The following is a 23,750-nucleotide window of genomic DNA, read 5'->3' on the forward strand; positions in this document are numbered from 1 at the left end:
ACCTGCTGCTCACAGCATTCCCCAGAACCGGGATGGCAGCTCGGCGCAAAGGTGAGTGGCGGAATGAGGGTGTTTCTGTGTAATTCTCAGACTGAGCAGGGGGTGGAGCAGAGAGGAGAATTAAAAAAACAACAGTTGCGAGCCAGATAGATACTGAGCACATAAAACCAAGGGGACAGATAGCTCAAAAGGGATCTAATTTCCCTGTTTTTCCTGCTGTAAAAAGAAATCACTACTAAAAGAAAATAAAAATGTTCAAGTGATATTGTATCGTCAAGCCTTATAATAAATTTTTGGCTCTTACTCCCCAAATCGTTCCTTACTCCATTCAATCTGCTGAAGTAACCAGGATTTCTGAAATGAGAAATGGTGCGCAGGGACAGGACATTCATTACCCACCGTTCAAACAGGAGATAAAGCGCTTGGTGTTCTCTTCCAATGCATGAGAGGGCTCCGGCCTCGCTTATTTATTTATCACAAGGTTTCATCAGCACCATCTGAGAGGTAGAAGGTTTAATGCTCCCATCGGATATAAAAGATGAAGGCAAGCTAAGAACACAGCCGTAACAGGAATGCCAGAATTCCTGCAGATTTTGCCACAGGGAAATTAGTTTGCTTCAAGGGTATAGAGCTCTTGAGCCAAATAAAAGATAAAACCATGCTGAAGAATCGTCTCCATTCAACAGAAAATTTCAAAAGCTGTAAATCAACAACACAAAACAGCACAATGCTTCCTGTGCGGAAAGACTCCATCTCCTCACAAAATACAGCTTTTTATTTTGATGAAAAATAACAAGATACTTTGATGTGGATATCTTAAAAAAAAAAAAAAAAAAATTTGAAATCTCTCTTGTAGCTGTTTGCAATCAGGGAAACTCTGCCCTTGCACACATTTGGCTGGAATTCGTCCTTTCCCCTCCTGCTAATGAACAGCAACCCCCTGCACAAAGTGCCATACAAAGAACCATCGGAACCACATGCCTGGTCCCAGACACGCTCAAAACCACAAAGGAGAACAAGAAATATGCACAGACAGGGGAAAAAGACTGAAAAGAAAAAAAAAAAAAACCCTCGGGCTGCCTCCAGCGCAGCTGTTTGGAGGGACTCCTGGTCCCCAGGGGCAGAAGAGGACGCGGTGGCTCCAGCTCCAGGACGTCCCTTCACCTGATCCCGGCCACGGGCACCTGCTGCTGCTTGCGGATCTTGTTGAAGAGTTCCATGTACTGAACCATGGTGTCCGCGGGGCCATAGACGCTGTCATGCTTGGTGCTGAACACGGAGGGGACACCGGGAGCGTGGCTGCCCATGAAGCTCTGCATGAACTCCATGAGCAGGCTCCAGCAGTCGTTGGCGATCACGCAGGGGCAGTACTCCACCTGCAGCAAAACCACGGCCTCAGCCACGCAGGAGGCAAAGCGCTTTCCACTCTAGAGAGAGAATCCTTTCCACAAAAACATCTGAGAACATTTTGCATGTAACAAGGACAAATACAAATGGAGAGGACATGCAAGCCATCCCTTCAAAAGGGAAGGTAAACCATACTCTGTGAGGGCACTGTTTTTATTAAATCCCCAGTAACGAAGCTCTTGGGACACCGGTTCAAACATGACATTAACATCGCCCTCGCCAAACCCAAATTTCATTCCCACGTGCTAGTAGGTCCAACCACTTGTGTCGCTGTGACATCTTTCAGCTGGAAAAAGCCTTGGGATTGAAAGACTTAAAGCATTTTACCAAATACGAATCTGGCCCCAAACCAGGAGTAAGTTCAAATGTAAACCCTGAACAAACTACTAAACTCAAAGTACTAAAGCACCTGCCTACATTAAACCTTGTTGTGAAAAGGAGATAAGTACCCTGCCTGCCACGTACACAAACATATCTGGGACAAACCACCAGCAATGAGCAACACACCGAGACGCAAAAGTGACTCGGGATTTCTCATCTAGCCTCCAACAGGGGATTTCCCCGTCTGCACTTGTATTTTGTACCCTCCAGAGACGATTCTCACCTCCACGGATATCCCGCGGGCGCTGGGCCCCATGGTGACCGTGCCCACCTTCACCAAGAAGTCACAATACTGGTAGCGGGTGCCTCGGCTCTCGATCTTGTTGGCCTTGGCGTTCTGGAAAAATCCTTTCAGCTTCACCATCAGGATATCAAAGTTGGCATCTGCGATGAGGCAGGGCCCATTCTCAAAGAGGGCGAAGCAGCTGAGGGGATATTCGGAGTTGTGCATCACGTACATCAGCTTCCCTGTCTGCCCTGAAATGAGAGCAACGGCGTTTGGGCTCCCACCTCCCCCGAGTGACAGTGCCAGCCCCTTGGAGATGGGCACAGCAGGCGCTGGACGGAGGGACTCACACCCACCCTCTCTGGAGCAAAATGCAGCGCCCAAAACGGCAATTTAAGAAGTTTCACAGAAAAATCCACAGACAGCAAAGAAACCCAAGACACGGCCTGGAGCACAAGTGTGATGGGAGCGGCTGAGGGAGCTGGGGGTTCAGCTGGAGAACAGGAGCTGAGGGGAGACCTTCTGATCTCTGACCTGCCTGAAAGGAGCTTGGAGCCAGGGGGGGTCGGGCTCTGCTCCCCAGGAACAAGCACCAGGACCAGAGGAAACGGCCTCAAGTTGCGCCAGGGGAGGTTGAGGTTGGATCTGGGGAACAATTTCTTCCCCAAAGGGCTGTGGGGCATTGGAACAGGCTGCCCAGGGCAGTGCTGGAGTCACCATCCCTGGAGGGGTTGGACAGATGGAGATGAGGTTCTCAGGGATGTGGGGCAGTGCCAGGGGTGGGGAATGGGTGGGCTCGATAATCTTGAGGGTTTTTCCAATCAAAACGTTCTGTGAATCCTCACAGGAAGGCGCCCCCAAGGGCTAGGCAAGGCGGGGGCTCGCAGGGAGCGGGGAAATGAGGGACCCGGTGTGTCCCGGTGCTCCCCAGGGTGTCCCGCTGCCGACCTTGGCTGCCGATGGTGGAGGCGGCGGTGTGGTAGGTCTCGCAGTCCACGCAGAACGTCCCCTGCTTCTCGGCCCCCAGCAGCTCCAGCTTCCTGGTCAGCAGCTCCACCGTCTGCTGGACGCTCTTCCCCTCGGCCACCGGCACCTGCGCCACGCTGCAACCGGAAGAGGAGCCGCTCACGGACCCGCCGGGGGCACCGGACCCGCCGGGGGCACCGGACCCTCCCGGGCCGGCCCCATCCCGGCGCGGCGCCCCCGGGCCCGTCCCCGCTGGTACCAAGTGACCCCCATGCTGCGCCGCCCGCCGCGCCGGGACGGAAGTGCCGCCGCCGCGCCGGAAGAGGCGTGGCCGCCGCGCCGCCGGAAGGGGCGTGGCCGAGGCGCACGCGTGTGGGCCCCGTGTCCCGGCCCCGCGTCCCGGCCCCGCGATGCCCAAGGCCCGGCGGGCGCGGGGCTCCGGTCCCGGCCCCGGGCCGGTGCTGCCGCTGGCCGAGCAGATCCTGCAGGACGCGGCCCCGCGGCTCACGGCGCGGGGGAAGCGGCGCGGAGGCCCCGAGGAGGCGGATGGCGGCGGGGAGGCCTATGTGGAGCCGCGGCTGTCCCGCCGCATCCTGGAGCAGGCGCGGCGGCAGCAGGAGGAGCTGGAGGCCGAGCACGGCCCCGGCGAGCCCGCGGGCCCCAGGCAGCGCAGCACGACGCTGGGTGAGCCCCAGTCCCCCCCCGGTTCTTCCCCGGTTTCCTCCTGGTCCCTCCCCCGTTTTTCCCCCGGTCCTGCCCCCATTCTCCCCGGGTTCCCCCCATGTCCTCTCCTGGTTGTCCCCCGGTTCCCCCCTAGTCCTGTCCCGGTCCTCTCCCGGTTCTTGCCCAGTCTTCCCCCCATCCTCCCTTGGTTTCTCCCTGGTCCCCTCCTGGTTCCTCCCCAGTTCTTCCTCCGTCCTCCCCCGATTCCCCCCTGGTTTCCCCCCGGTTCCTCCACTGGTTCTGCCCGGTCGTCCCCCCCGGTTCCTCCCCCGATCCCCGCCATGTCACGGTGTGAGGCCCCGGGCTCATCCAGCTCCCCCCCAGGCCCGGCGCTGGGCGGCTCGGACTCGGAGGACGATGAGTGGCCCTCGCTGGAGAAGGCGGCACTGGCGGCCGGACGGAGCGGAGAGTACGGCGGGGAGGTGGCCGTGGACCCCGAGGACGAGGCGGCCATCGAGATGTTCATGAACAAGAACCCGCCGCTGAGGTGAGGGGAAGAGGCCGGGACGGGGCTGCCGCTCCCCGGGGTGGTCTCTGACTGTCCCCCCCATGGGCCCAGGCGCACGCTGGCCGACATCATCATGGAGAAGATCACGGAGAAGCAGACGGAGGTGGAGACGGCGCTGTCGGAGCTGTCGGGCTGCCCCATGGCCCAGCTGGATCCCCGCGTCCTGGAGGTCTACAGGGGCGTCAGGGAGGTGAGCCCAAAGCCGTTGCCTCTACTGTCCCCATCCTCACTCTGTGCAGGAACTTCTGCGGTTTGTGTCGTATCAGTCACTGAAGAATTTCTGAGTGATGATCTCCTGAGCACCGTACTTGGGATGAGCCCGGGATGGTCCTTTCTGAGGACCTGGGATGGTCCTTTCTTACCAGAGATGCCAAGGGAGGGGACAACTCTCTCATGGTCCTGAGACACGTCCCGCAGCCCTCCTGTCAGTGACCCTGTGTCACTGCCTGGCCTGTGTCCCTGTCTTTAAGGTGCTGTCCAAATACAGGAGTGGGAAGCTCCCCAAAGCGTTTAAAATCATTCCTGCCCTGTCCAACTGGGAGCAGATCCTCTACATCACGGAGCCGGAGACGTGGACAGCAGCTGCCATGTACCAAGCCACCAGGTACGATCGTCTCTGGGAGCTGCTGGTGTGGGACTTTTTAGATTTACAAAACACCAACCTGTCCCCCACTCCTTTCCCCACAGCTCACTTTGTGCTTTGCTTTTCCCAGGATATTTTCATCCAACCTGAAAGAGAGGATGGCTCAGCGGTTTTACAACCTGGTGCTGCTGCCACGGGTCAGGGATGACATCGCCGAGTACAAGCGCCTCAATTTCCACCTCTACATGGCTTTGAAGAAGGCGCTGTTCAAGCCGGCAGCCTGGTTCAAAGGTGGGGACTCCCTGTGAACTGGGACTGGTCTCAGTCTTGTCTGGTGATCTGAGGGTGTTTGGGGCTGGTTGCGCAGCAGGGAGATGCTGCAACCCCAGTGCCAGCAGCTGTTGTTCCCCGGGTCCGGTGTGTCTGGGGATCGCAGGGGTTTGCTGTTAACGCAGGCGCTGCCTTTTTCCTCTGCCAGGGATCCTCATCCCCCTGTGCGAGTCGGGGACCTGCACGCTGCGGGAGGCCATCATCATCGGCAGCATCCTCACCAAGTGCTCCATCCCCGTCCTGCACTCCAGGTAATGCACTGGGGGCTGCGGGGGCAGAGGCTCTTTGGGGACACTGGGGCTGTCCCTCAGCCTCTGCGGCATCTCAGGGGTTGGGGATTCACTCACCTCCCTCTGGGGTTGAGATTCAAGGTTCAGGGATGGGTTTGTCACTTTTTCAGGGTGGCTCCTGCCTGCCCTGCCCTCACCTCACTGCTCCCTCTGTCTCCGCAGCGCGGCCATGCTGAAGATCGCCGAGATGCAGTACAGCGGTGCCAACAGCATCTTCCTCCGGCTGCTCATCGACAAGAAGTACGCGCTGCCCTTCCGCGTGGTGGACGCCCTTGTCTTCCACTTCCTGGCCTTCCGCACGGACCAGCGGGAGCTGCCCGTGCTGTGGCACCAGAGCTTCCTGGCCTTCGCCCAGCGCTACAAGGAGGACCTGTCCTCGGAGCAGAAGGAGGCTTTGCTGGAGCTGCTCAAGTTCCACAGCCACCCGCAGATCTCGCCGGAGATCCGGAGGGAGCTGGTGAACTCCAAGACACGGGACGTGGAGGGGCAGCAACCGGCGGCCATGGAGTGAGCGGGGAGAGCCGGGAAAAGTGCAGCCTGAGCTGCTCTCGGGACGCTTCTCTGTGCGGTTGGGGGCTCAGTGTGAGCGGGGCGCGGGAGCGTCGGAGCTGGGATCCTGCCGCTCCCCATGGGTGCTGGGTTCCGCTGTGCCCGCAGAGCTGAACTGTGCTCCCTGCTGCTCGTCACGGGCAGGGCAGCCCCTGTCCCACCCGGGAACCTGGTGCCACCAGCACCCGCGAGGGTTTGGCCTGTTCCTATATTGGAAAATAAAACCCAAAGCCGTGTCTGTCAGTCACATCCCTGCGTGGCCCTGCCCTGTCCCTGTTCCGTCCTGTCCCCAGCAGGTGGCAGAGCAAAGCCACCAGCCCCAGGGTTCTGCAGAGCTGCAGATGGAGTCGCTGGTGCTGTAATTGCAAAGGGACCCCTGCGCACCTGTCCCCAGATTGCAAAGGGACCCCTGTGCACCCCCTCTGCCCTCCCTGGATTTCCCCAAAACACTCCCCCCTGTGCCTCCCAGCTGTAGCTCTGCTCAGTGAGGCTGGTGAAGCCGCGTGCCCGACCAGCCCACGCACACGGGCCGCCTCTGCTGGAAAACCCTGCGGGGGCTTTTTCTCCCGTGTCCCATGTGGCACTGAGCTGACCCTGCAGAGCTGCTGACGGCGATGCTGCAACACTGAGGGTTTGTGTGTCGCGATTCCCTGGTCTCGCCGCTGAAACTGGCACAAAGTCCTGCTGGTGCTGCCTGTGGAGAAAAGCCCCTGCGGCAGCGGGTTCTGGTGGGACAGCTGCCTCCTGTCCTCGCTTCTCCCGGGAGCCGCCACCTTCTCCCATGACAGCAGTGGAAGCAGAGGCCACGTGAAGCGGAGCTGCACGCAAAGCCCGGCCACCCCGGGCTGGTCACACACCGCAGCGCCTTTTCCTTGGCTTCACGATTTCTATCTCCTTTCTTTAAAAAGAAGCCAGAAGCCGATGAGCGCCAGCGATAGCCTGGGCTCACACGCACCCAGCGCACTGTAGGCGAGAGGGAGGGCGGCTCGAAGCTGCTGGGGGGTGAAGTCGCTGCCACCTTGCCCACAGGAAGGCATTTGGGTGCCGTGTTCATCACTTCCATCCATGAGCTGCCCCAGGGCCTGGGGAAGCGCAGCGAGTCCCTTGGGTGCTGCAGCATCAGTGGGGCTGGAGCTGGCGCTGTCCTGCCCGCTCCCTTCACCCCGCGCTTGCCCAGGGAAACGCGGGGCTGGAGCCTCGGGGAGCAGCCCAGGGGCTCCGCGCCTGCTGGGCCCCCCGCACGATTCGGGGCGGATCAGCAGCTCTGCGAGGGCAGCAGAGCCTGAGCGGATCGCACAGGGAAAACTCTCAAGGCGTTCGCACTTGTTTAAAATACTTTATTGCAACATCATACGGTCCTCTGATTCTCCCAGCAGCGGGCCTCTTGCGTGTGAACACCAAACCACTTTACTCTTAAATTAAAACTCATTTATATATATAAAAAAAAAATTCTTTTTGTACAGACAGGCTCTGCGCCCCCCAGCCCCCACTAGCAGGAGTCAGCAGCAGATGGCTCTTCTTGAGAAATCAGGCTAGTGGAAGAAAAGCAGCCCCATCCTTTTCCACCTGTTCAGACTTTCGTTTCTAGTGGCATCCAAACAGGAAGATTCCTACCTCCCGTTCCACGTCCCCCACGGGACAACAGCCACAGATCCAGAGCTCATAGAGCAGCACGTCTGCCTCCCCTCCTGCAGAGTCTCTCTGGCTTCTCCTGGTTAATACAATCCTACTATTTAATGGTTTTCCTCTTAGAAAAGCAGCATTATTTTTTTAAACACTTTTTTATAAAAACTAACAGACAGGATCAACAACAATACAAAAATTGCAATATTTGCTTTTCAACTCAAGTGCGCAGCAAATTTTCCACCAGATGAGGACACAACTTGGAGCCACCCCCAACGCAGCCCCCCGAGCACGATCCGAGGTCCCTGCCTTGGAGGAGCTGAAGACGCATTTCAGACCATAGCAGCACATTCAAAGGGATTTCTTAAAACCTAGTCTGATGTCTAAGCTACCTAAAAAAACACAACCAGCTTCCAAGTGAGAGTCTCCCCTTGCCCAGGGAGGTCGGGAAGGGGCCAAGGGCGAAGGCACTTGTTGGGAAGGAGAGGAGACCGGCATCCAGGCCCCACAGCAAGAACGGCCACGTTCTCCTCCCTCCCCGTTTCCCAGCAGTTAACAATAAATTAAGCAGCCTCAGTGGGGCAGCGGGAAGCCAAGGGGATCGCGCCCAAACCTCACCTGGGAGGCTACTCCCCAAGGCCAGGACTTTGCTGTCCGTGCAGACGGGGAGCACGTCCCCAAGCAAGCCGAAAACCCACAAATCCCAAATCTAACGGCAACAAGAAACAAGCCACGGGTTTCCCCCTCCAAGCAGAAGCAGCCGCACCACCCGCCCGGGAGCCGCAGCAAACGGGCACAAAGCAATCGGGATCACGGGGCCAACAAGCACCTGCTCCCTCCGCCCGGACACTCAGTTCTGTCTTGGAGCCGCGTGGGTTGGGGGGTTGCAGGGATTTTGGTCACGGAGGCCGGGGAAGGGGCTCGTTATCCATGACTGATGGCCCACGCGGGGCTGGCAGTCATCACGGTGAACACCCCTGCGGAGACAGCGAGCAGCGGCCAGCCGGGCTCCGAGGAACACGAGCTGAGAAACATTTTACAACTGCATTTTGGGTCCTGCTCCCCCTCCCCAGCTGCCCCTGTGCCCGGCCACCGCGGAAACCGTCGCTTCACCCCGGCCGCCCACAGAAGCCGACGAGCAGCGTTGAGCTCCGCCGGCCCGGCCGGACCATCCTGCTCCGCGCTGCCAGCGAGCGGAACGGATCCTCAGCGCGCGTCGAGCTGAGCGGCAGGCAGGGGGTGCAGCGACGTTTGGGTGCCCGGGACCAGGTCCGGCTGCGGCGGGGCCGGGCGGCGCTCGGGAAAGGGGGGCCGGTCACAGGTTGACGTCTGTGACGTCTGTGGGGGTGCTGGTGGGCTGGCTGGCCGGGTAAGCAGCAGTCTTGGTGGTGCTGTATTCCTGTTGGCTTTGGGACGCCTGCTTCAGGCTCTCGGCTAAGGCCGCCTCGATCTTCTCCTGACAGGCCTTCAGGCAGTCCTGCGGGACGGGAGAGGGACAAGAAGCCTCAGTTCTCTGCTGCGCAGAGGTGGGAGCCTTACCAATAGCTCTGAGCAGCTGCTGGGCTACGTCTGTGGCTGCTGGAGCATCTAAACACAGCAGACAGAGCCGCCTTTCTCTGACAAGGGGCATCTCCGGCGTGGCTGCGCTCTGGGAGAAGCCCCACGCTCTGAAGGAACAGTCGTTGTTCCCATCGGAGCTTCCCAAAGCACCCGGGCTCTGCCTGGATGCAGCGTGTGGCTCCAGCACCGCGGCAGAGCTGACGAGCTCCGCAGGGCTGGGACCAGCCTGTGCAACCCAAACCCCCCAGCCCCGCGAGTGATGGTTTTACGAGAGCGATGCTGCAGCCACGGAGCTTCTCTCAAGGCTTCTCCCCTCCTGCTGTCCCCGGGGAGCCCCGCATGACTCCCTGGGGTGCAGGGAGCCCCGTGCTGGGACACATCACTTGTAATACAAGCAAACCCGCTGTTTACTCCCCACACGAGCTGTGACCAGAGGAGGAAACTCCTCCACTTTGACACCAGAGCACCACGATGCACCAAGAGCCGCGGAGGCATCGCCAATGGGTTCATCCCAGCCCTGCACCCGTGGGGCTCAAACTGAGGGGCCAGAGGTGAGATTTTGCACCCCAGGGCCGAGCCGGACGCCACGGGGCCGTGCGTGCTGGCTGGATTTTGTCACACCCCGAAATCTCTTACCAGGAATCTGCCGCCGGTTCTTAGAAACTGTCAGAGGATGTGGGGAGCGAAAATAGCAAACGCCCCAACGCCCACCTCCCCTTCTCCGCGCCGCTTCCGTCCGCGCGGCCGCCCCGGGCGGCTCGCTGCAGGGCCTCACGGGCTCTCGGTCGGCGATTTCGGCAGAGATGCTGAGAGGTGGCCTGGCCGCAGGCAGCCAGGCTCCTGCCCCGGCTGGAGAAGCCTCGGGGGCTGCCCAGGCAGCTGAGCTTGCCCCAGCCTGCGAGCTCCCAGCTCTGCCGCCGTGCCGGGGGCTTTGGGTGACACCCACGGGCTCTGGTCCTGCTCCACGTGGGATGAGGATGGTCCAGAGCAGCCCCCAGCCTCACCTGAAGTGCTGTCACTGCCACAAGCCAGGTCAGTGTGATGGCACAGCTCCTGCCAGCCACAGACCTGTGCCATCGCCCCCTCCGTCCCTGCAGCTGCTGCGGGAAGGGGATCGCTCCTCCAGCGCGGAGCCAAAGGGGAATGGCAAGGCCAGGTTTGGGGAGCAGCATCATCCCCCGGGAGCCCTGAAACGCTGTAGACATGTCCCCAGGGCTCCCTGTGCTCCGGGAGCTGCCGCGGTCCTGTTTGTGCGGCACCTCGGCCGGGCGGGCCAGATGCTCCCCGCTCCCTCTGGTGCCCTCCTGCTTCCCACCTGTTCCTGCACCAGCCCCGACCCAGCGCAGGTTTCAGCCCCGGCCCCATTCATCGCAGCAGCTTGAGAGCAGCTGGCTGCACTGATTCACTCTTTAAAAAAGATCTGGTAAACAAACAATTAAAAAAATGCAAGCGCACAAATAGATCAGGACGCCCTCCTGCCCGGACAAAGCCCCGTCGCAGCCTCCCACCCGCCGCGGCACCGGCACCTTTTCCAATTCCTGGCGCTGCTGTCAGGGGACTGTAACCAACCTGGCCCGGCTGCCGGCAGCAGTGCTCGGCCAGAAGAAAAGATCAAAAGGGGCCCCTGGCAGCAGAAAAGCTCCCGATCACTGCACTGCAGCAGGAGCGACCTGGAAACAGGGAGCCCAACAGCGACGCTGTGCCCGCGTCCTGGAACGCTCGCTGCCCCTGGCCCCCTTCCTGCCCCGGTCTGGGCACCTGCAACCAGACACCGGCACAGGTTGAGCAGATGCTGAGCCCGGCTTCTGCTGCCCCATCCCAGCGCGTCAACCCGATCCCCCAGCCACCTGCCCGCGGGGAACAGCCGCTCCCCTTTGTGCTGCCGCTCAAAGGCTCCCGAGCTCATCCCGCTCGGCGCAGGAGCCAACCATGGCTATGGGACTGACAAACCGCGTTTGGAGATGCTCCCTCATCTCCAGGCGTTCCTCAAAGCAAAGTCGGCATGACTACAAACAGCCAAATCGCCTCTCCCTCTAAGAACGAGCAGCAGAAAGAGGAAAGGTTTCCAGCAGATCCAGCAGCAAAACCACTTTGTGTCCCCGCGTGAGCACTCACCACCTCCGTGCCCGTGATGCTGGCCAGCAGCTCGGTGACGGCCTCGCCGCTGAAATCGTTCACAGAGACCGTCAGGCCGTGGATCGCTGCCCCGATGCTGCCCGTTGCGATCATGGAGGGGGGGTACATGGCAAAAGTGTGGTCTAGAGCCAGGGAGGGTACACAAGGGGCAGAAAGAAGCAGCCGTTAGCAGGGATGCACATGGTGGGTTCTTGTGACTGATTTCCCTGCAAAACTTCAGCGGGGCAGACAGAGGGGTCTGTGGCTCAGCAGAGGGAAACAGGGGTGAAGGAAGAGGGACAGGCTGAGCACCAGAGCGGCTGCACGGAGCTGTTTCTCCGGGCCCATCCCACCAAAAGAAATCCTGAAGACGAGGTTGCTCTCATGACGTAGAGCAAGGCTGATGACAGCTCAGATTCAGCCCAGCCTGTACTCTGGTGCCCTCCCACAGCAAGCGGGGCGGCTCGGCGGCTTTGCTCTTCCCTGGCATCTTTCAGGTACCCACTAAGAGCCCCCAGCACCATTATCCCACTTTGTCAGGGGCAGAAAACATGTCACTGAGCAGCCAAACACTCTGATATGAAGGCAGGCAGGTGCTCAGCGCCCCAGAAAGCCGGGGCGGTGGAGAGCAGCCCCCGGTTACCACCCCATAGAGCACGCCGGGGGCTCCGGCCGAGCAGACACCCACCCGTGGCACACAGGGCGATGAAGGTCTGTGCGTGTTTCTTCACCAGCTCCATCTTGTCTTTCGGCAGCGGGAGGTGATGGAGGATGTGAGCCAAGAAATCATTTGCTATCACCGAGACCAGGTCCCACTTTAGCTGCTCCAGGACGAGAACCTCCCAGTCCTGCAGAGTCAGACAGACAAACAGACAGAACATTATTCAGTGGGGCTCGACCAGGGAAAAACACTCACCAGATTCAAGGGCAGGTAAGGGCAGCACTTGGGGAAGGGACAGCAGAACAGCACAATCCATGAGACAATGGAGAAAAGAGGGAACGTCCCTGCCCTGCGACTATGGCCCAAATCCAGCCTTGAGCTGTTGCAAAGCTGGGAATAAAGATCAGGAGAGGAAGCGATAAATTTGGTTTCTTCTTCCCAAGGTGCAGTCGGATCAGCCTTTGACACTCCTCTGCATTGCAAGGTGGCTGCAGCAGCCTGCAGAGGACAATCCGGCGCGAGGAGCAGCAGACACCCCATTCCCGCACTGCTTCTCCGCTCCTCTCTGTTGGACACACACCCAACACCTGCTGGCACTGCCCAGTGATGCACCAACGGCTCCATCCCACGTTGTGCCTCTCTCCGAGCATCAAACAGGGATTTCTGTGATACTTTCCATGATCTGGTCTCTGCACAAGCTGCAAACAGGGGAGCAGATGGCAGGAGGGCCGGGTGCTCCCTGGGGGCTCCTCTCGTCTGCTCAGCCCCTCGCGGGCTCCGCCAGCTCTGGGCGTTAGTCCTGACACCAACAAGGCCACCGAAGCGCAGAGCACTTGGCAGAGTCACCACCCGGCAAGCCCGACTGGTTCCAGGTGCCACCCAGCACGGTGTAAGGAAGGGGACCCCACGATTCGAGCCTTAGCACAGAATTTGGGACGCCTCCGCTCAGTTCCCCACTTCACCATCAATGTCAAGGTCTACGTGAGTTAGGGGAGCAGCTGGATCAAAGCCAGATGCCACACATGTACTGGTCTCAATGGGCTGGGTGGTTTGATGTCCCATCTGGGTACAACCATGCACCGACAGAGCAGTCTCAGGAGAGGCGAGAGCAGCATCTTCCCAGGACGGTTTCCCGTCCCATCCCAATGTCACAGACACCCCTGCACCCCCTGCTCGTCCTAATTCCCCCGCATCCCGAGCCACGATGAGATCTCCAGTCCCCAATCTCTCTTATCCTCGGGAGCAGCAGCAAATCTGGTTTTGGGAACAGGGTCCAGCTATGCCAGAACAGCCACAGAAGATGCCCCCACATCCCTCCTCTGCGAGCAGAGGTGACAGTGGCCCCACAGATGTGCTGGGAAGAGAAAACACCCTGCAGGGCTGGAAGGACAGAGCTGAACTGGGATTTGTATCAGATGTCTCCGTTTCAGGGCCCAGCCCTATCCAGCAGAATATCTATTCTATTCCCAAGCAGTCTAGGATTACAAGCTCAGTGCTGCCCACAGCCGTGCCAAAGGGCTGCCAGAACAGATGGCTTTGAAGAAGTGAGATTTTTCGTAAGGGCACATCTTCATTTTCTCTCATTTTTTTTTTCTTAAACCCACTCTTTCCCCTTACACAACACCACCAGTTTGTGTTGCTCAAATGAGCAGCGTTGCTCAACCTGCTCCAAACCCCCTGTGAGGCCAAACGTGCCATTTGCCATTCCCCAGCCTGCACTTCCCAACCCAAAAGCTCGCGCACACTCGCTAGTCACCCATACCAATGGCCAGCCTGCCAGTCTTCCTATATTTTTAAGCCAAATTTGCAGAATAAAAGCAAGAAGAAACCTAGCACCCGCGCACGCAGGGGACAGCAGCCCAGCATCATCCAGCTCTTGCTCCCTGCCTTTCTCCCCAGAGCTGTGGCAGCTCCCGGAGCCACCAGAGCATGTGTGGCAGCGAGCCTGGCCCTGCCGGGACACGCTTTGTCCTCGGAAGATCCAGGGCGCAGATCAGCTCAGTTGCGAGACCTCACCTGGGACAAGCCGGCTCCTGCCACCCCAGGACTGATCGGGGACAACGGCCCGTCCGTTTGCAACGCACAAAAGCAGCTTTTTTCCAGGCAGTACCTGGGTTCATCGTCTTCTTAAAAACCTCGTTGTTCCAAAGGCCTGATCCCGGCCCCAGCCGGCGCGGGGGGTGCCAGCTTAAGGCGCCAGGCGCCAAGGACTGTCACCGGCTCACAGGATTTAGCTCAGGGAAGCCGCTCTCCTGCCAACCCACCCTGCTCCTCGCCTCTCCTGCTCACCCTGGGGACTTCCCACTTGCAGAGCAGCATGTCAGAATCTCTGAATCACTTTATCTGTGGAAGAAGCAGAACAAAAGGCTGCAAGAGACAGGCAAACAGGTTCGCAACGGCACCACTCAGTATAGCAAACATCCTTTTCCTGGCATTTTGTTTTGCACCTAATTAAATCAGCCTCTGCCTGGTTAATGAAAGAGAGGAAGAAAATGGAAAATGTCCCTTTGTTTCTGCAGCCTGGGGAGCGCACCCTCCTCGGGGAAGGGCTACGAGCTGCCAGCACTGCCCACCGAGCACCCCACTGCCGGGAATGCAGCGGGTCCCTCCTGCAAGATCCCCAGGGCAGAGCTTCCCTCCGCAGGCTGGCTCCCCTTCATCCCTCCGGGCTGCATCCCACCGAAAAGAACAGAAGGGAAGGGAAGCAGTGAGCATTTCCCACTGCCTGCCCTGACAAGGTGATCTCAGAGCTCAGCCCCGCTGCACTGAAACAGCCCCCAGCTGCTGCCTCTGCCCCTCTCACCAAGACAGACCTGTGGCACAAGCAGAGACGGTTTTACTCCATTTACAGCTCTGCAAACGCAGCCGGGGATGTGACAGGCGTGCCAGTTTCTCCCCTTTTCATGCAGTGACAGCCACTCTGCACATCGAGCTCTACCCTCAGCACACCCACACACGCAGGAGTTGGTGCAACCCCCGGCGAGGTGGCGCCGGAGCAGCACCCAGCTCCGCGCTGCAGCAGCCCCGGCTGCAGGAGAAGGAGGTTGTGCTCGGTTTTGTCACTCCCGTTGATAAGGTACCATTTCACATGATCGCAGACTCAACGAGACACCAGCGAAGCGGGAGCAGGCTGCGCTGCGGCGCCGAGCTGACTCAGAAAGCAGGTGGAAAGAGCTGATGCTGCTGGTGGCCGCCCACCGTCCCCAGCCACTGAGACACAGCTACAGAAATGAGCAGCCATGAAAGTCCAGCTGCAAATAGGAAATCTGGGGCAAACGTTTGTTTCCGTCGCCTGACCAGAGCTCAAGTCTGGATGTCAAGGGTAAAGGCGCCAACTTCAGATGCAGAAACGGTCACATCTATCCAACCCATGCAATGAGCAGTAAAACACAAGCACGTCTGTTGGGAGGTCAATGCTCTGCCACAAGTGAACATCCCTTCCTACTCAGCTGTTATCTCCAGCTCTTATTTTTGCTCTTTGTGGCCTCCTGGCACCGCTTCCCAGTTATCTGCCCAGTGGCTTGATCCTGCTGAAGGTCTTTGCTAGGAAATACCTGGTGGTTTGCAACACTGACCTTTGCTCAAAGACCTCAGAGGCAAGACAGTGTATTAGGGGCAAAGCAGGAGGATGAAGGTGGCCTACAGCTGCTCTCCCCAACCTTCAAGCAGCTGAACACCCTCTTGCACAGGCCAGAAAAGCCTTTATTAAAAAAAAAAAAAAAGGTAGGTTAGATAACACCCTTGACGGAAATCCAACTTCCTCCAAATGGACAAGTCCCTCATTGCATCATTTCCTTCTACCTAGAATAACTTCATCAAGATTTTGTTTCAAACGTGTCCCTTCCAAACTGCTGAGCTGGTGCCAAGCATCCCTGCAAGAGAAGGAAGCAAAGCCCTGGGAAGGGAGCCGGCTTCCTCCGAAGGGCCGCGAGGACGCGTTGGAGGCTGCGACGGCACCGATCCAGGATGCACCATTGTCCAAACCTTGATGAAGAAGCTCCCCTTCCCCTCCCCACCCTCTTCCACTGCAGGATTGTGAAAGAGAAGTAACATTACCACGATTAGCACAGAGGAAGAAAACAGCAGCTCGCCCTGGTTTTGTAATCAGGGTATTAACGCTCGTCAGGTCCCAAAGCAAAGGCAAATCCTTCACGTATCTTCAGATGTTACCTCCAATCCCTTTTTACAGTGGGGAGCGATGGGAGGCTGGAGTAGGGTCTGCTCCCAACAGGGTTAAACATCCACCAAAAGCCTTGTGGGGGGCAGGGAAAGCCGACCCCGGATCGGGGTGCAGAACACCTCCTGCCCAGACACCCGCAAACGCCTCAGCACCTCTGCTGAAGGGCTGGGGCTGGTTTGTGATTCCTTCTGCTCGCACCGACTACCAGCAATAAACCCCACATTACTGAGTCCTCACGGGCATCCCCTTGGGAAAGAGAAAAAGGCTGCCAAGCTGTCTTGGGCTATCCCAAGAAAGGACTTTTGACCTCCAAAATGAAGCCATTCTTGTCCACCTCCACTGCACATTGACTCTGGAGCACAAGGATGAAGGAGCTCGGTGCCCAGTGTCAAGCTGTGCTGCCCGTTGTGCGTGTCCCGGGATCCTGGTGGGGAAAAACGCGCCAGAAAGGAGAAGGAGAACTCCGGTACCAAGAGCTGCACCAGCAGGAGCGAGCAACAGGCGACAGACAGCGCTTCCCTCCTTCCTCTCCACCCCGATACTGCCCGGAGGGAGAAAGGAAGATGAATATTGTGGCACTGCTTGGCCACAGCTTCCTGCTGACAGACCTCTGGGGGAAAGAAAGAAAAAGGACTCTGAGTGAGGAGGCGTTAGCATTTGAGTGCGAGAGTGAAGGAAAAGCTCCAGGGATGATGTACATGCTCTGCCCGCACATCTCCTAACTGCTCTCCTTGGGAGAGCCTGCTACAAACAAAGGTCCAGATTCAGCTGAAAAAATCCAACCCTCACCAAGAATAAATCAACAAATAAATCAGAATGAAATACAATCGGGACCACGAGAGATATGCACAAGGTGCCCACCAAGTCCAATTCCTTGTAGCCCAAGGTCCACACTGCAGAAATGACTAGAACTTGCTGGGATGCTCTGCCCTCATCTGCAGGGGTGATGACAGCAGGACTCCCTTTAAAGCCTGAACCAGAGAGGGAGATGGAGATGAAGCATGGCAGTAAGTTCACCTTCCTGCAACCCATATTCCTGCTGGACAGAGAGCTCATCCATCGCTCTGAAGGGACACAAACCTGACACTGGCCCACAACACATGTTTTGACCAGCTTCACACTCCCGAGAACATGGAGAGCAGCGGCCTCGCTGGGGCACGCAGCCCGCTTGCCTCCAAGGAGACTGTTGGGCACCTCTGCTCAGCTTGTTGCCTCTGCAACAGGGGCAACTTTTGCTGGCCCAGCAGAAAAGTGAGTGCAAACCAGCTCCCATTCCCCCTCTCAAGGGCGAAGCTGTCCTGGCAAAGCAGGAGAAAGTGAGCAACGAGCAGTCGTGTTTCCTCTGTGCATTCCCATCCTTCACCACTATTCGTAGTAATGATCCACGTGCTTTTTCCGTGAGCGCTACTTAAGGCAACAACCACCCACAAGTGAGCCCGGGGAGCGAGGGATGGAGCTGAGGGGGTTTTCCCCAACCTTCACGGGCACTTGGAAAAACCATGTTCATACAAGAGTTCCCCAGTTACCAGAGCTCCCTTCCGATTCACATCTGAAAGTTTTGTGGGTTCACTCCCCACCCTGGGGACAAATCACACTCAAATCATCTCACCCACCCCAGCCCGAAAAAAAAAAATAGATATTTAATAAGGCAATGACTAACCCTGAGAAATTTTTGTAGACAAACCGTCTCCAGGGATGTTTGTCACTCGAAGCGAGGTGGCTGTTTCCTCCCAGCACAGAAGGCCCCCAAGAAAAGGGGTTCTCCCATTTCCTCCCCCATTGGCAAAGTTGAACGCTGAGGTTTGGATCTTTGCTCTAACTTTTATCAGATGAGAAAACGTTTTGCCTTTCAGAGCCTACACAGCTTCTGCCTGAGCGTGCGATGGGGAGGCAAAGCAGCCCTGCTCTAACTGGAGAGCGCAGAGCAGGACGTGGGCAGCAGAAGGTCCCGCTCGTTCCCTCCCCTTGGCATCGCACCCACCGGGACCAGGAGGGGAGAAGAGTGGTTGGGGAACGCAGAGGAAGGTGAAGAAATGGGAAAAAGAGAACAGGAGGAGACACAGAGGCCAGCGTGCTGCCAAGCAGCAGGATGCAGGAGATAAAGAGAGCTGGGGAGGAGGCGGAGGGCTGGAGATAGGGGTGGTTACCAGGAGCTGCTGTGGCGTGATGGAGTTGTCTGTGTAGATGCAGAGCTTCTCCACGGTCAGGGGCATGGTTTCACGCAGCTTGGATGCCAGGAGCATGCAGACCGCTCCCAGCAGCTGCAGGTGGTTTTTCCGCATGGAGACGGATGACAGGTAGCGATCCACGTAATTCATGGCCAAGGGGAAGACCTCTTCTTCACACTTCTGCTCCTCGCACACCTGACAAAACCCAATTACAAAAATAAATAAAATAAAAAGGAAGTTTTAATCAGCACAGGACTCCCCAGATCCTGCCTGCACCGCAGCTTCAAAGCTTTTGGTTATGATGGTGTTTCACACGTATTTGCAGGGCCCTGGAGGCTCCTCGGTGCTAAGGAATAAATGAGTTATGGGTGTGAAGCCGATGACTTTGGGGGGATTACACCAGCAACAAGGCTGACCAATGCCCTAAGACTTCATCTTCCTGTGGAAAGAAGCAGAACTTATATGTTGCTAGAAAAAGCGCACAAATAAGGTAAGACCAAAATTGCATTATCTGGCCCCTTTTCTAACATCTCCAGGCAGCTGTACAGCAGAGCTCCATTTTCTGCTCTGTGGGGACTGGGGACCTCTGCAGAAAATGAGGAATTTTAGCAGATCTCCAGCTGGAGACCAAACAGTGCAGGATCCACAGTTACTTCTGGCAATTCCACCTTAAGTGGTCCAGAAACACGAGAAGAATCAACAGCGGAGCCCAGATCAATGGTTGAGTCCGACAGTTCTCCTCCTCCCATGAACAGAATCCAGGAGCTCTGAATTTCAGTCCTCTGCTCTTATCTCTAAACCAATATCAAAAACATATTTAACTTCCTTCTTTCAACGCAACCATAAAAAATATCGAGGTTTCTCCTCACACAGCAGCAGCCGCCTCCCCCTGCACAAGCTGCCCCGGGGACACCGACACGGTCCTGACAACTGCCAAGTGTCACCCGCTTCTCCACAGCCCTCAGAGCTGCAGGGGAACAGGCTCCAAAGCAGCATTTATCTAACTATGCTTCTCAGAAAGGGAATCGCAGAAACAGAACAATAATAGCAGGGGAAAAAAAAAAAAAAGGCAAAAAGTTCATTATTTCTTTTGACAGAAGCAGGCAGCTTCTTGCAACAGTGGCCGGGCTGCAGAGCAGGCAGGCTGGATCCCAACGTCATTTGTCCCTTGCAGAATCTGTTCTTTCTTTCTCTATTGAGACTGTTCGCTCTGATCGTCTCACAAAGAGACCCATGAGGTTTCCCCCTGCACTGAACTGCATCCCACATAGAGCTGCATTCATTTTTCACTTAGGGAAGTAAATGCTAGTGATGTTACTCTCCCCCTTTAATCGGGCGTTTTCAGCCCCATTCAGGACACGCACGTCTCCAGCCTGCCGGTGCACAGCTGAGCTCTCCGCCCAGTTCAGGGGAGCAGGGTGCAAACCGGGGGTCCCTCTGCAGCGGGGCAGCACAGTCCCGGGGCGGAGTGAGCACAGGCTGTGGGTTCAAGGTTCTCTGCTCCTCCTGCATGGGACAATCGCATCTCCCAGCACAGACACTGCACGGTGCACAGCGCCTTCCTCACCCGCCTCCAACCCTCCATGTGCAGCCCCGTTCCTCCCCACGGGCATAACTCCCACACCGGAGACCTGACCGCCGGCGCACACCGAGCCCTGGGACTTCAGGACTTCCCTGTCCCCTGGACTGTCCCTTGCAGCCCTGCACACGGTCCGCCCGCCCCTGCCGCCAGCTCTCTCCCGCCGCAGCAGCAGCGCGCACGTTTGCAAGCGCGGAAAAGCGGTGGTGGCCGGTCAGGGAGCGGAGGCAGCGGGGAGCCCCGTACCTCCAGCATCCAGAAAGCCAGCATCTTCCGCATGTAGGGCTTGATCTCCCGCTGCACGCAGTGGAAGTAGGAGACGTTGGGGCTGTAACGCTCCTCCTGGCTCAGCAGGTTCTGCAGCACCCGCCGGTCCCCCAGCAGCTGCGGGTCGCGCCCGGCGCGGGGCACACGGGGGACAGCTTCCACGCACAGCAGCTCCATGGCCGCGGGCAGGGCGGGCAGGGCGGGCAGCGCGGACGGACACACACACGGGCACCGGACACGCCACCGGCTCCGCTGCAGCCGCGGGACGCCGGGAACTGGCCGCGCTCCCCGGGGGCGGGGCCGCCGCCCACCCCGGGGCGACCCACCGAGCCCGGGCGGCCGAAGCGCGCCGAGTGGGCGGTGCCACCGCCGCCTCCCGGCCAATCCGCGGGCCGACCGGCAGCGACGCGCCGAGAGCGGGCGGTGGCCACGCCTCCCGGGGGCGGGGCGAAGGGCGCGCCGGCGGGCTGGCAGCACGTGGAGCTGCTGCCATGTTGGAGGCGCGGGCAGGGGGCAGCGGGACCGGCCGCCCTCACGTCTCGTCCTGTCCCTCCGCTGCGGCACCAGCGACCGCACGGGATCCCCCCGTGTGTGCAGGGGCCGCGCCCCGGTGCCCAGCCGGTGTGGAGCTCTCTGCGGGCCAGCCAGGCTGCAGAGGGACAGTCCCAGAGTTTGCAGAGAGGCTTCTGTCAACCCAACATATACAAATTTCCAAGAGTAACTTTTTCAGTATTTAGTCCTATACATTTTTTGTGTGCGTCTGACCAAAGTCCTTCAAGGCTATGAAAAGAATCAGCTGTGTATGTACTTGGAGCTGGTCCGTACAAAGCCTGTTGTCTTCCAGAAGTTAGTGTGGTGTCACTACTGGTGCAGCTCCGTGGGAGATAGCAACCTCAGTGTCCGCTGAGATAAGGGCTTGTCAGGCTTGGCTGGTTTCTCAGAATAATTAACAATTGTTTCGAAATACCTTTGCAAATTGTACACTGAACGGCCACTTACTCTAGGAATTTTCAAAGTCTTTTGAGTAAGTTTGTGCTGTGACTTCCAGAGCACAGGATTTGCTCGGAGTTAGTACCCGAGTCTGCTTCTAGTTGACCCAACAGTAATTGCTTTCTGGTATGGGAAGCTGAAGACAAGGAGCTGTAATTCTGGCCACGTTGGCACTGGCTGCAAAACCTGCAATGTCTTGACTTTGCAAGTGCCAATGGGAAGGGTCAGAAAACAGGATAAAATGTACAACAGATTCTCTAACTGGAAGAGGAAATGGATTGCCTTTAAACTTGCAAATGAGAAGCTCCTCGCTGAGTTGAATGAGCTCAGGAGGTGCATTTTTAGCAAAAGCTGCCCATACTTGTTGCAAAGGCAATGTGCCACATGGGCTGACCTGCCTGGCGATGGTGCCACAATGTGGCGTTTGCAGCAGCAGCTGGAACAAAATGATTATAATCACCAATGTGAGAGGTGGGAAGTACTTTCCAGACCACCAACATCTCTTGCTCTGCTTGATTCCATCATTGCCTGCCTGTTCTGCCCGCCCTGCCCTCTGAAATGAAGCACCACAGCCGTACGCGCCGTATTGCACAGGGCAGTATGTTCCATTTTGCAGTGCAGGATTGCGGGGCTGAGAGCACGGGGCAGGGAATCAATGGAGATAAACCCAGATTCCGCTCACAGCAGTAACCTGTATCTGAAACCCTGGGGAAGAAGCTGCTTGTGTTCAAAGGGGACAGAGCAATGGAATTTCTAGAAATTGAGGACTTTTGGGATGCAGCATCATACAGAGGGGACTCGACTCAACTGGAACATCTCTGACCAGTCCTGCTGGAGTTCACCGCAGTACATGCACTTGCGTGTATTTAACGGCTAACAAACAGAGAACCAAACGAGTTAGAAGTGGAGTGATTGGCCACAGTAGCTACTCCCCACACACAAGTCACTTCTATGTGTGCCATTTTGACACATTTAGTACTTTTTTATATTTTCAGTCATCTAAAAAGAGTGTCTTAATGAAGAACAAACATATGAAGTTAATAAGCATAAGTAAAACAAGACTGAAGTCTTTGTTCTCCCTGCTTGGGATTTTTCTGTGTGTGTTGAAAATGAAAAGCATCTTTTTGATCAGAGGTTTAGAGGTTCAAAATACTACTCATGACAGTGAACACAAAGGTCACCTACATAACACACATTTCACACGCTGGAATCCCATCTCTACACTTGTACAGACGGCTTTCATTTTCTGCAAGGTACATGATACATTGCAATTTGTTCCTGATGCCATCAGCGCTGATTTGTTGTGCTGAATGCCCTGTGAACACCACATGGCACAGTGACGCAGAACTGGAGAAAAGGAAGGGGGAGAGAATTCCATCAGTCCCATCCCTGCCTTAAAATGAAAAAGAATTTTTGTAGGTGAGATGAGATTCCCAAATCCCTCTCCCAACTAACTTACTTTCACCTTACAAATAAATCTTCCAGTGGTGTGGGCAAGAAATATTTGAAGAATCTATGGGAGAGGTTTCTGTGGACCAGTCAGCTGGTTTTAATCTGGGATGACCCCCCCCACTCATTGTGAGCAGCATCCCCCATTTGTGCAGGGGAAGAGAAGGGCCCCATGTCCCACATTTTTAGTAAAAATAGACAGCAGCTATTTTCTTTAGTCAGGCAAAGGGAAACCACAGCACTGGGGTCTCGGTCCTTCTGGTTTCTGGGCTGTGCCTCTTGAAATTGAAAGTTTCGGGCCCTTTCCCAGACTTCACGGTCGTCCTCCTGTGTCCCAGTGTCTGCCGGTGGTTCTGACACAGCCCGTTCGGCTGGAGCACGTTGCATAAGAAAGCGTCCCTTCCAGATGATGACTTGGCAAAACCAATGCCTCTGCAAGCCACATTATCAGGCTAGAAAGGCAAATTACAGACTGCAGGCATCCTAAACAGCCTATTGTGTGGGTGTGCGGAGGGAAAAGGAGAAAATTCCAGGAAAACCAAATTTTGGTCACTGCTGTCCATAGATAGTCAGCTTCCTGGTTTGGCAAGAGAGAGCACAGCAATATTATAAAAGGAAATTCCTTCAGAGTAAAAATGAAAAAAACCTCATGGCCTCCAGACTTCCAGGATCTCGAACCAGCAATGTTATTCTTTGCTGAATCATAAAGGGTGCTCATTTTTTTGGTATGTTGATGATGAATTGAGAAAGAGTGACCAGCAGCTGGAGCTTTTAAAGGGGCGACGCGGCTGCAGGTCAGGCTGCGAGGGGCAGTCGGTGTCAGGCCTGGGCTTGGGTCCAGACTAAAGCCGATTATTAGGCTGGCCGTTCCACAGGAGCAGGTCTGTCAGCTCTTCTCTGCAGAAAGTTTTAATCTGTGTGGCTCTGCAGCAGCGGGCTTGGCCCCAAAGGCTGTCAACAAACGTGGTCAGTACCTTTTCTACACTGGTTTCTATGTCTTACACTTTATATCTCCCTTCTGCCCAATTTTGATCTACCAAGAGCTAAGCCATCTTCTTCCTTGGTCATACTGCAACTACAGCATCAGTGACATCAAAATGAAACTGCTTAACATACACGAAGGACTTGAAAACCAAATCCAATGAGCAAATAACTACATCATTTGCTGTAGGAAATCCCCAAAATAGATTGAAAA

The 23,750-nt window shown here is 56.8% G+C and overlaps 3 protein-coding genes across 6 annotated transcripts in view; 1 reads left to right on the forward strand and 2 right to left on the reverse strand.

Moving 5' to 3' along the window:
• Window positions 1-449: 449 nt before the first annotated feature.
• MED20 (mediator complex subunit 20) lies at window positions 450-3,285 on the reverse strand. The gene is made up of 4 exons (XM_065649548.1): window positions 3,240-3,285; window positions 2,963-3,117; window positions 2,012-2,265; window positions 450-1,376 (listed from the first exon to the last, which is right to left on the reverse strand). Exons 1-4 carry the CDS (start codon window positions 3,251-3,253, stop codon window positions 1,161-1,163), a joined length of 639 nt encoding a protein of 212 aa, XP_065505620.1. The 5' UTR covers window positions 3,254-3,285; the 3' UTR covers window positions 450-1,160.
• Window positions 3,286-3,336: 51 nt separating this feature from the next.
• Window positions 3,337-6,206, forward strand: BYSL (bystin like). Its single transcript, XM_065649498.1, has 7 exons — window positions 3,337-3,664; window positions 4,028-4,190; window positions 4,263-4,401; window positions 4,682-4,815; window positions 4,925-5,085; window positions 5,273-5,375; window positions 5,577-6,206. Exons 1-7 carry the CDS (start codon window positions 3,391-3,393, stop codon window positions 5,923-5,925), a joined length of 1,323 nt encoding a protein of 440 aa, XP_065505570.1. The 5' UTR covers window positions 3,337-3,390; the 3' UTR covers window positions 5,926-6,206.
• Window positions 6,207-7,283: 1,077 nt separating this feature from the next.
• CCND3 (cyclin D3) overlaps window positions 7,284-23,750 on the reverse strand; it is a 35,983-nt gene continuing 19,516 nt past the window's right edge. For 2 of the 4 annotated variants that reach the window (XM_065649605.1, XM_065649608.1), the window contains exons 2-5: window positions 18,250-18,465; window positions 11,950-12,109; window positions 11,262-11,404; window positions 7,284-9,063 (exon numbers count right to left, since the gene is read on the reverse strand). In XM_065649605.1, coding sequence (XP_065505677.1) covers window positions 8,902-9,063; window positions 11,262-11,404; window positions 11,950-12,109; window positions 18,250-18,465 — 681 coding nt within the window. In that variant the 3' untranslated portion in view covers window positions 7,284-8,901. Of the gene's footprint in view, window positions 9,064-11,261; window positions 11,405-11,949; window positions 12,110-18,249; window positions 18,466-20,095; window positions 20,294-23,750 lie in introns of those variants that run through there. The other 2 variants (XM_065649604.1, XM_065649606.1) reach the window with 2 other exon arrangements.

This window comes from Caloenas nicobarica, chromosome 21 (assembly GCF_036013445.1).
Source record: "Caloenas nicobarica isolate bCalNic1 chromosome 21, bCalNic1.hap1, whole genome shotgun sequence".
In the NCBI taxonomy this organism is placed as follows: Eukaryota; Metazoa; Chordata; class Aves; order Columbiformes; family Columbidae; genus Caloenas; species Caloenas nicobarica.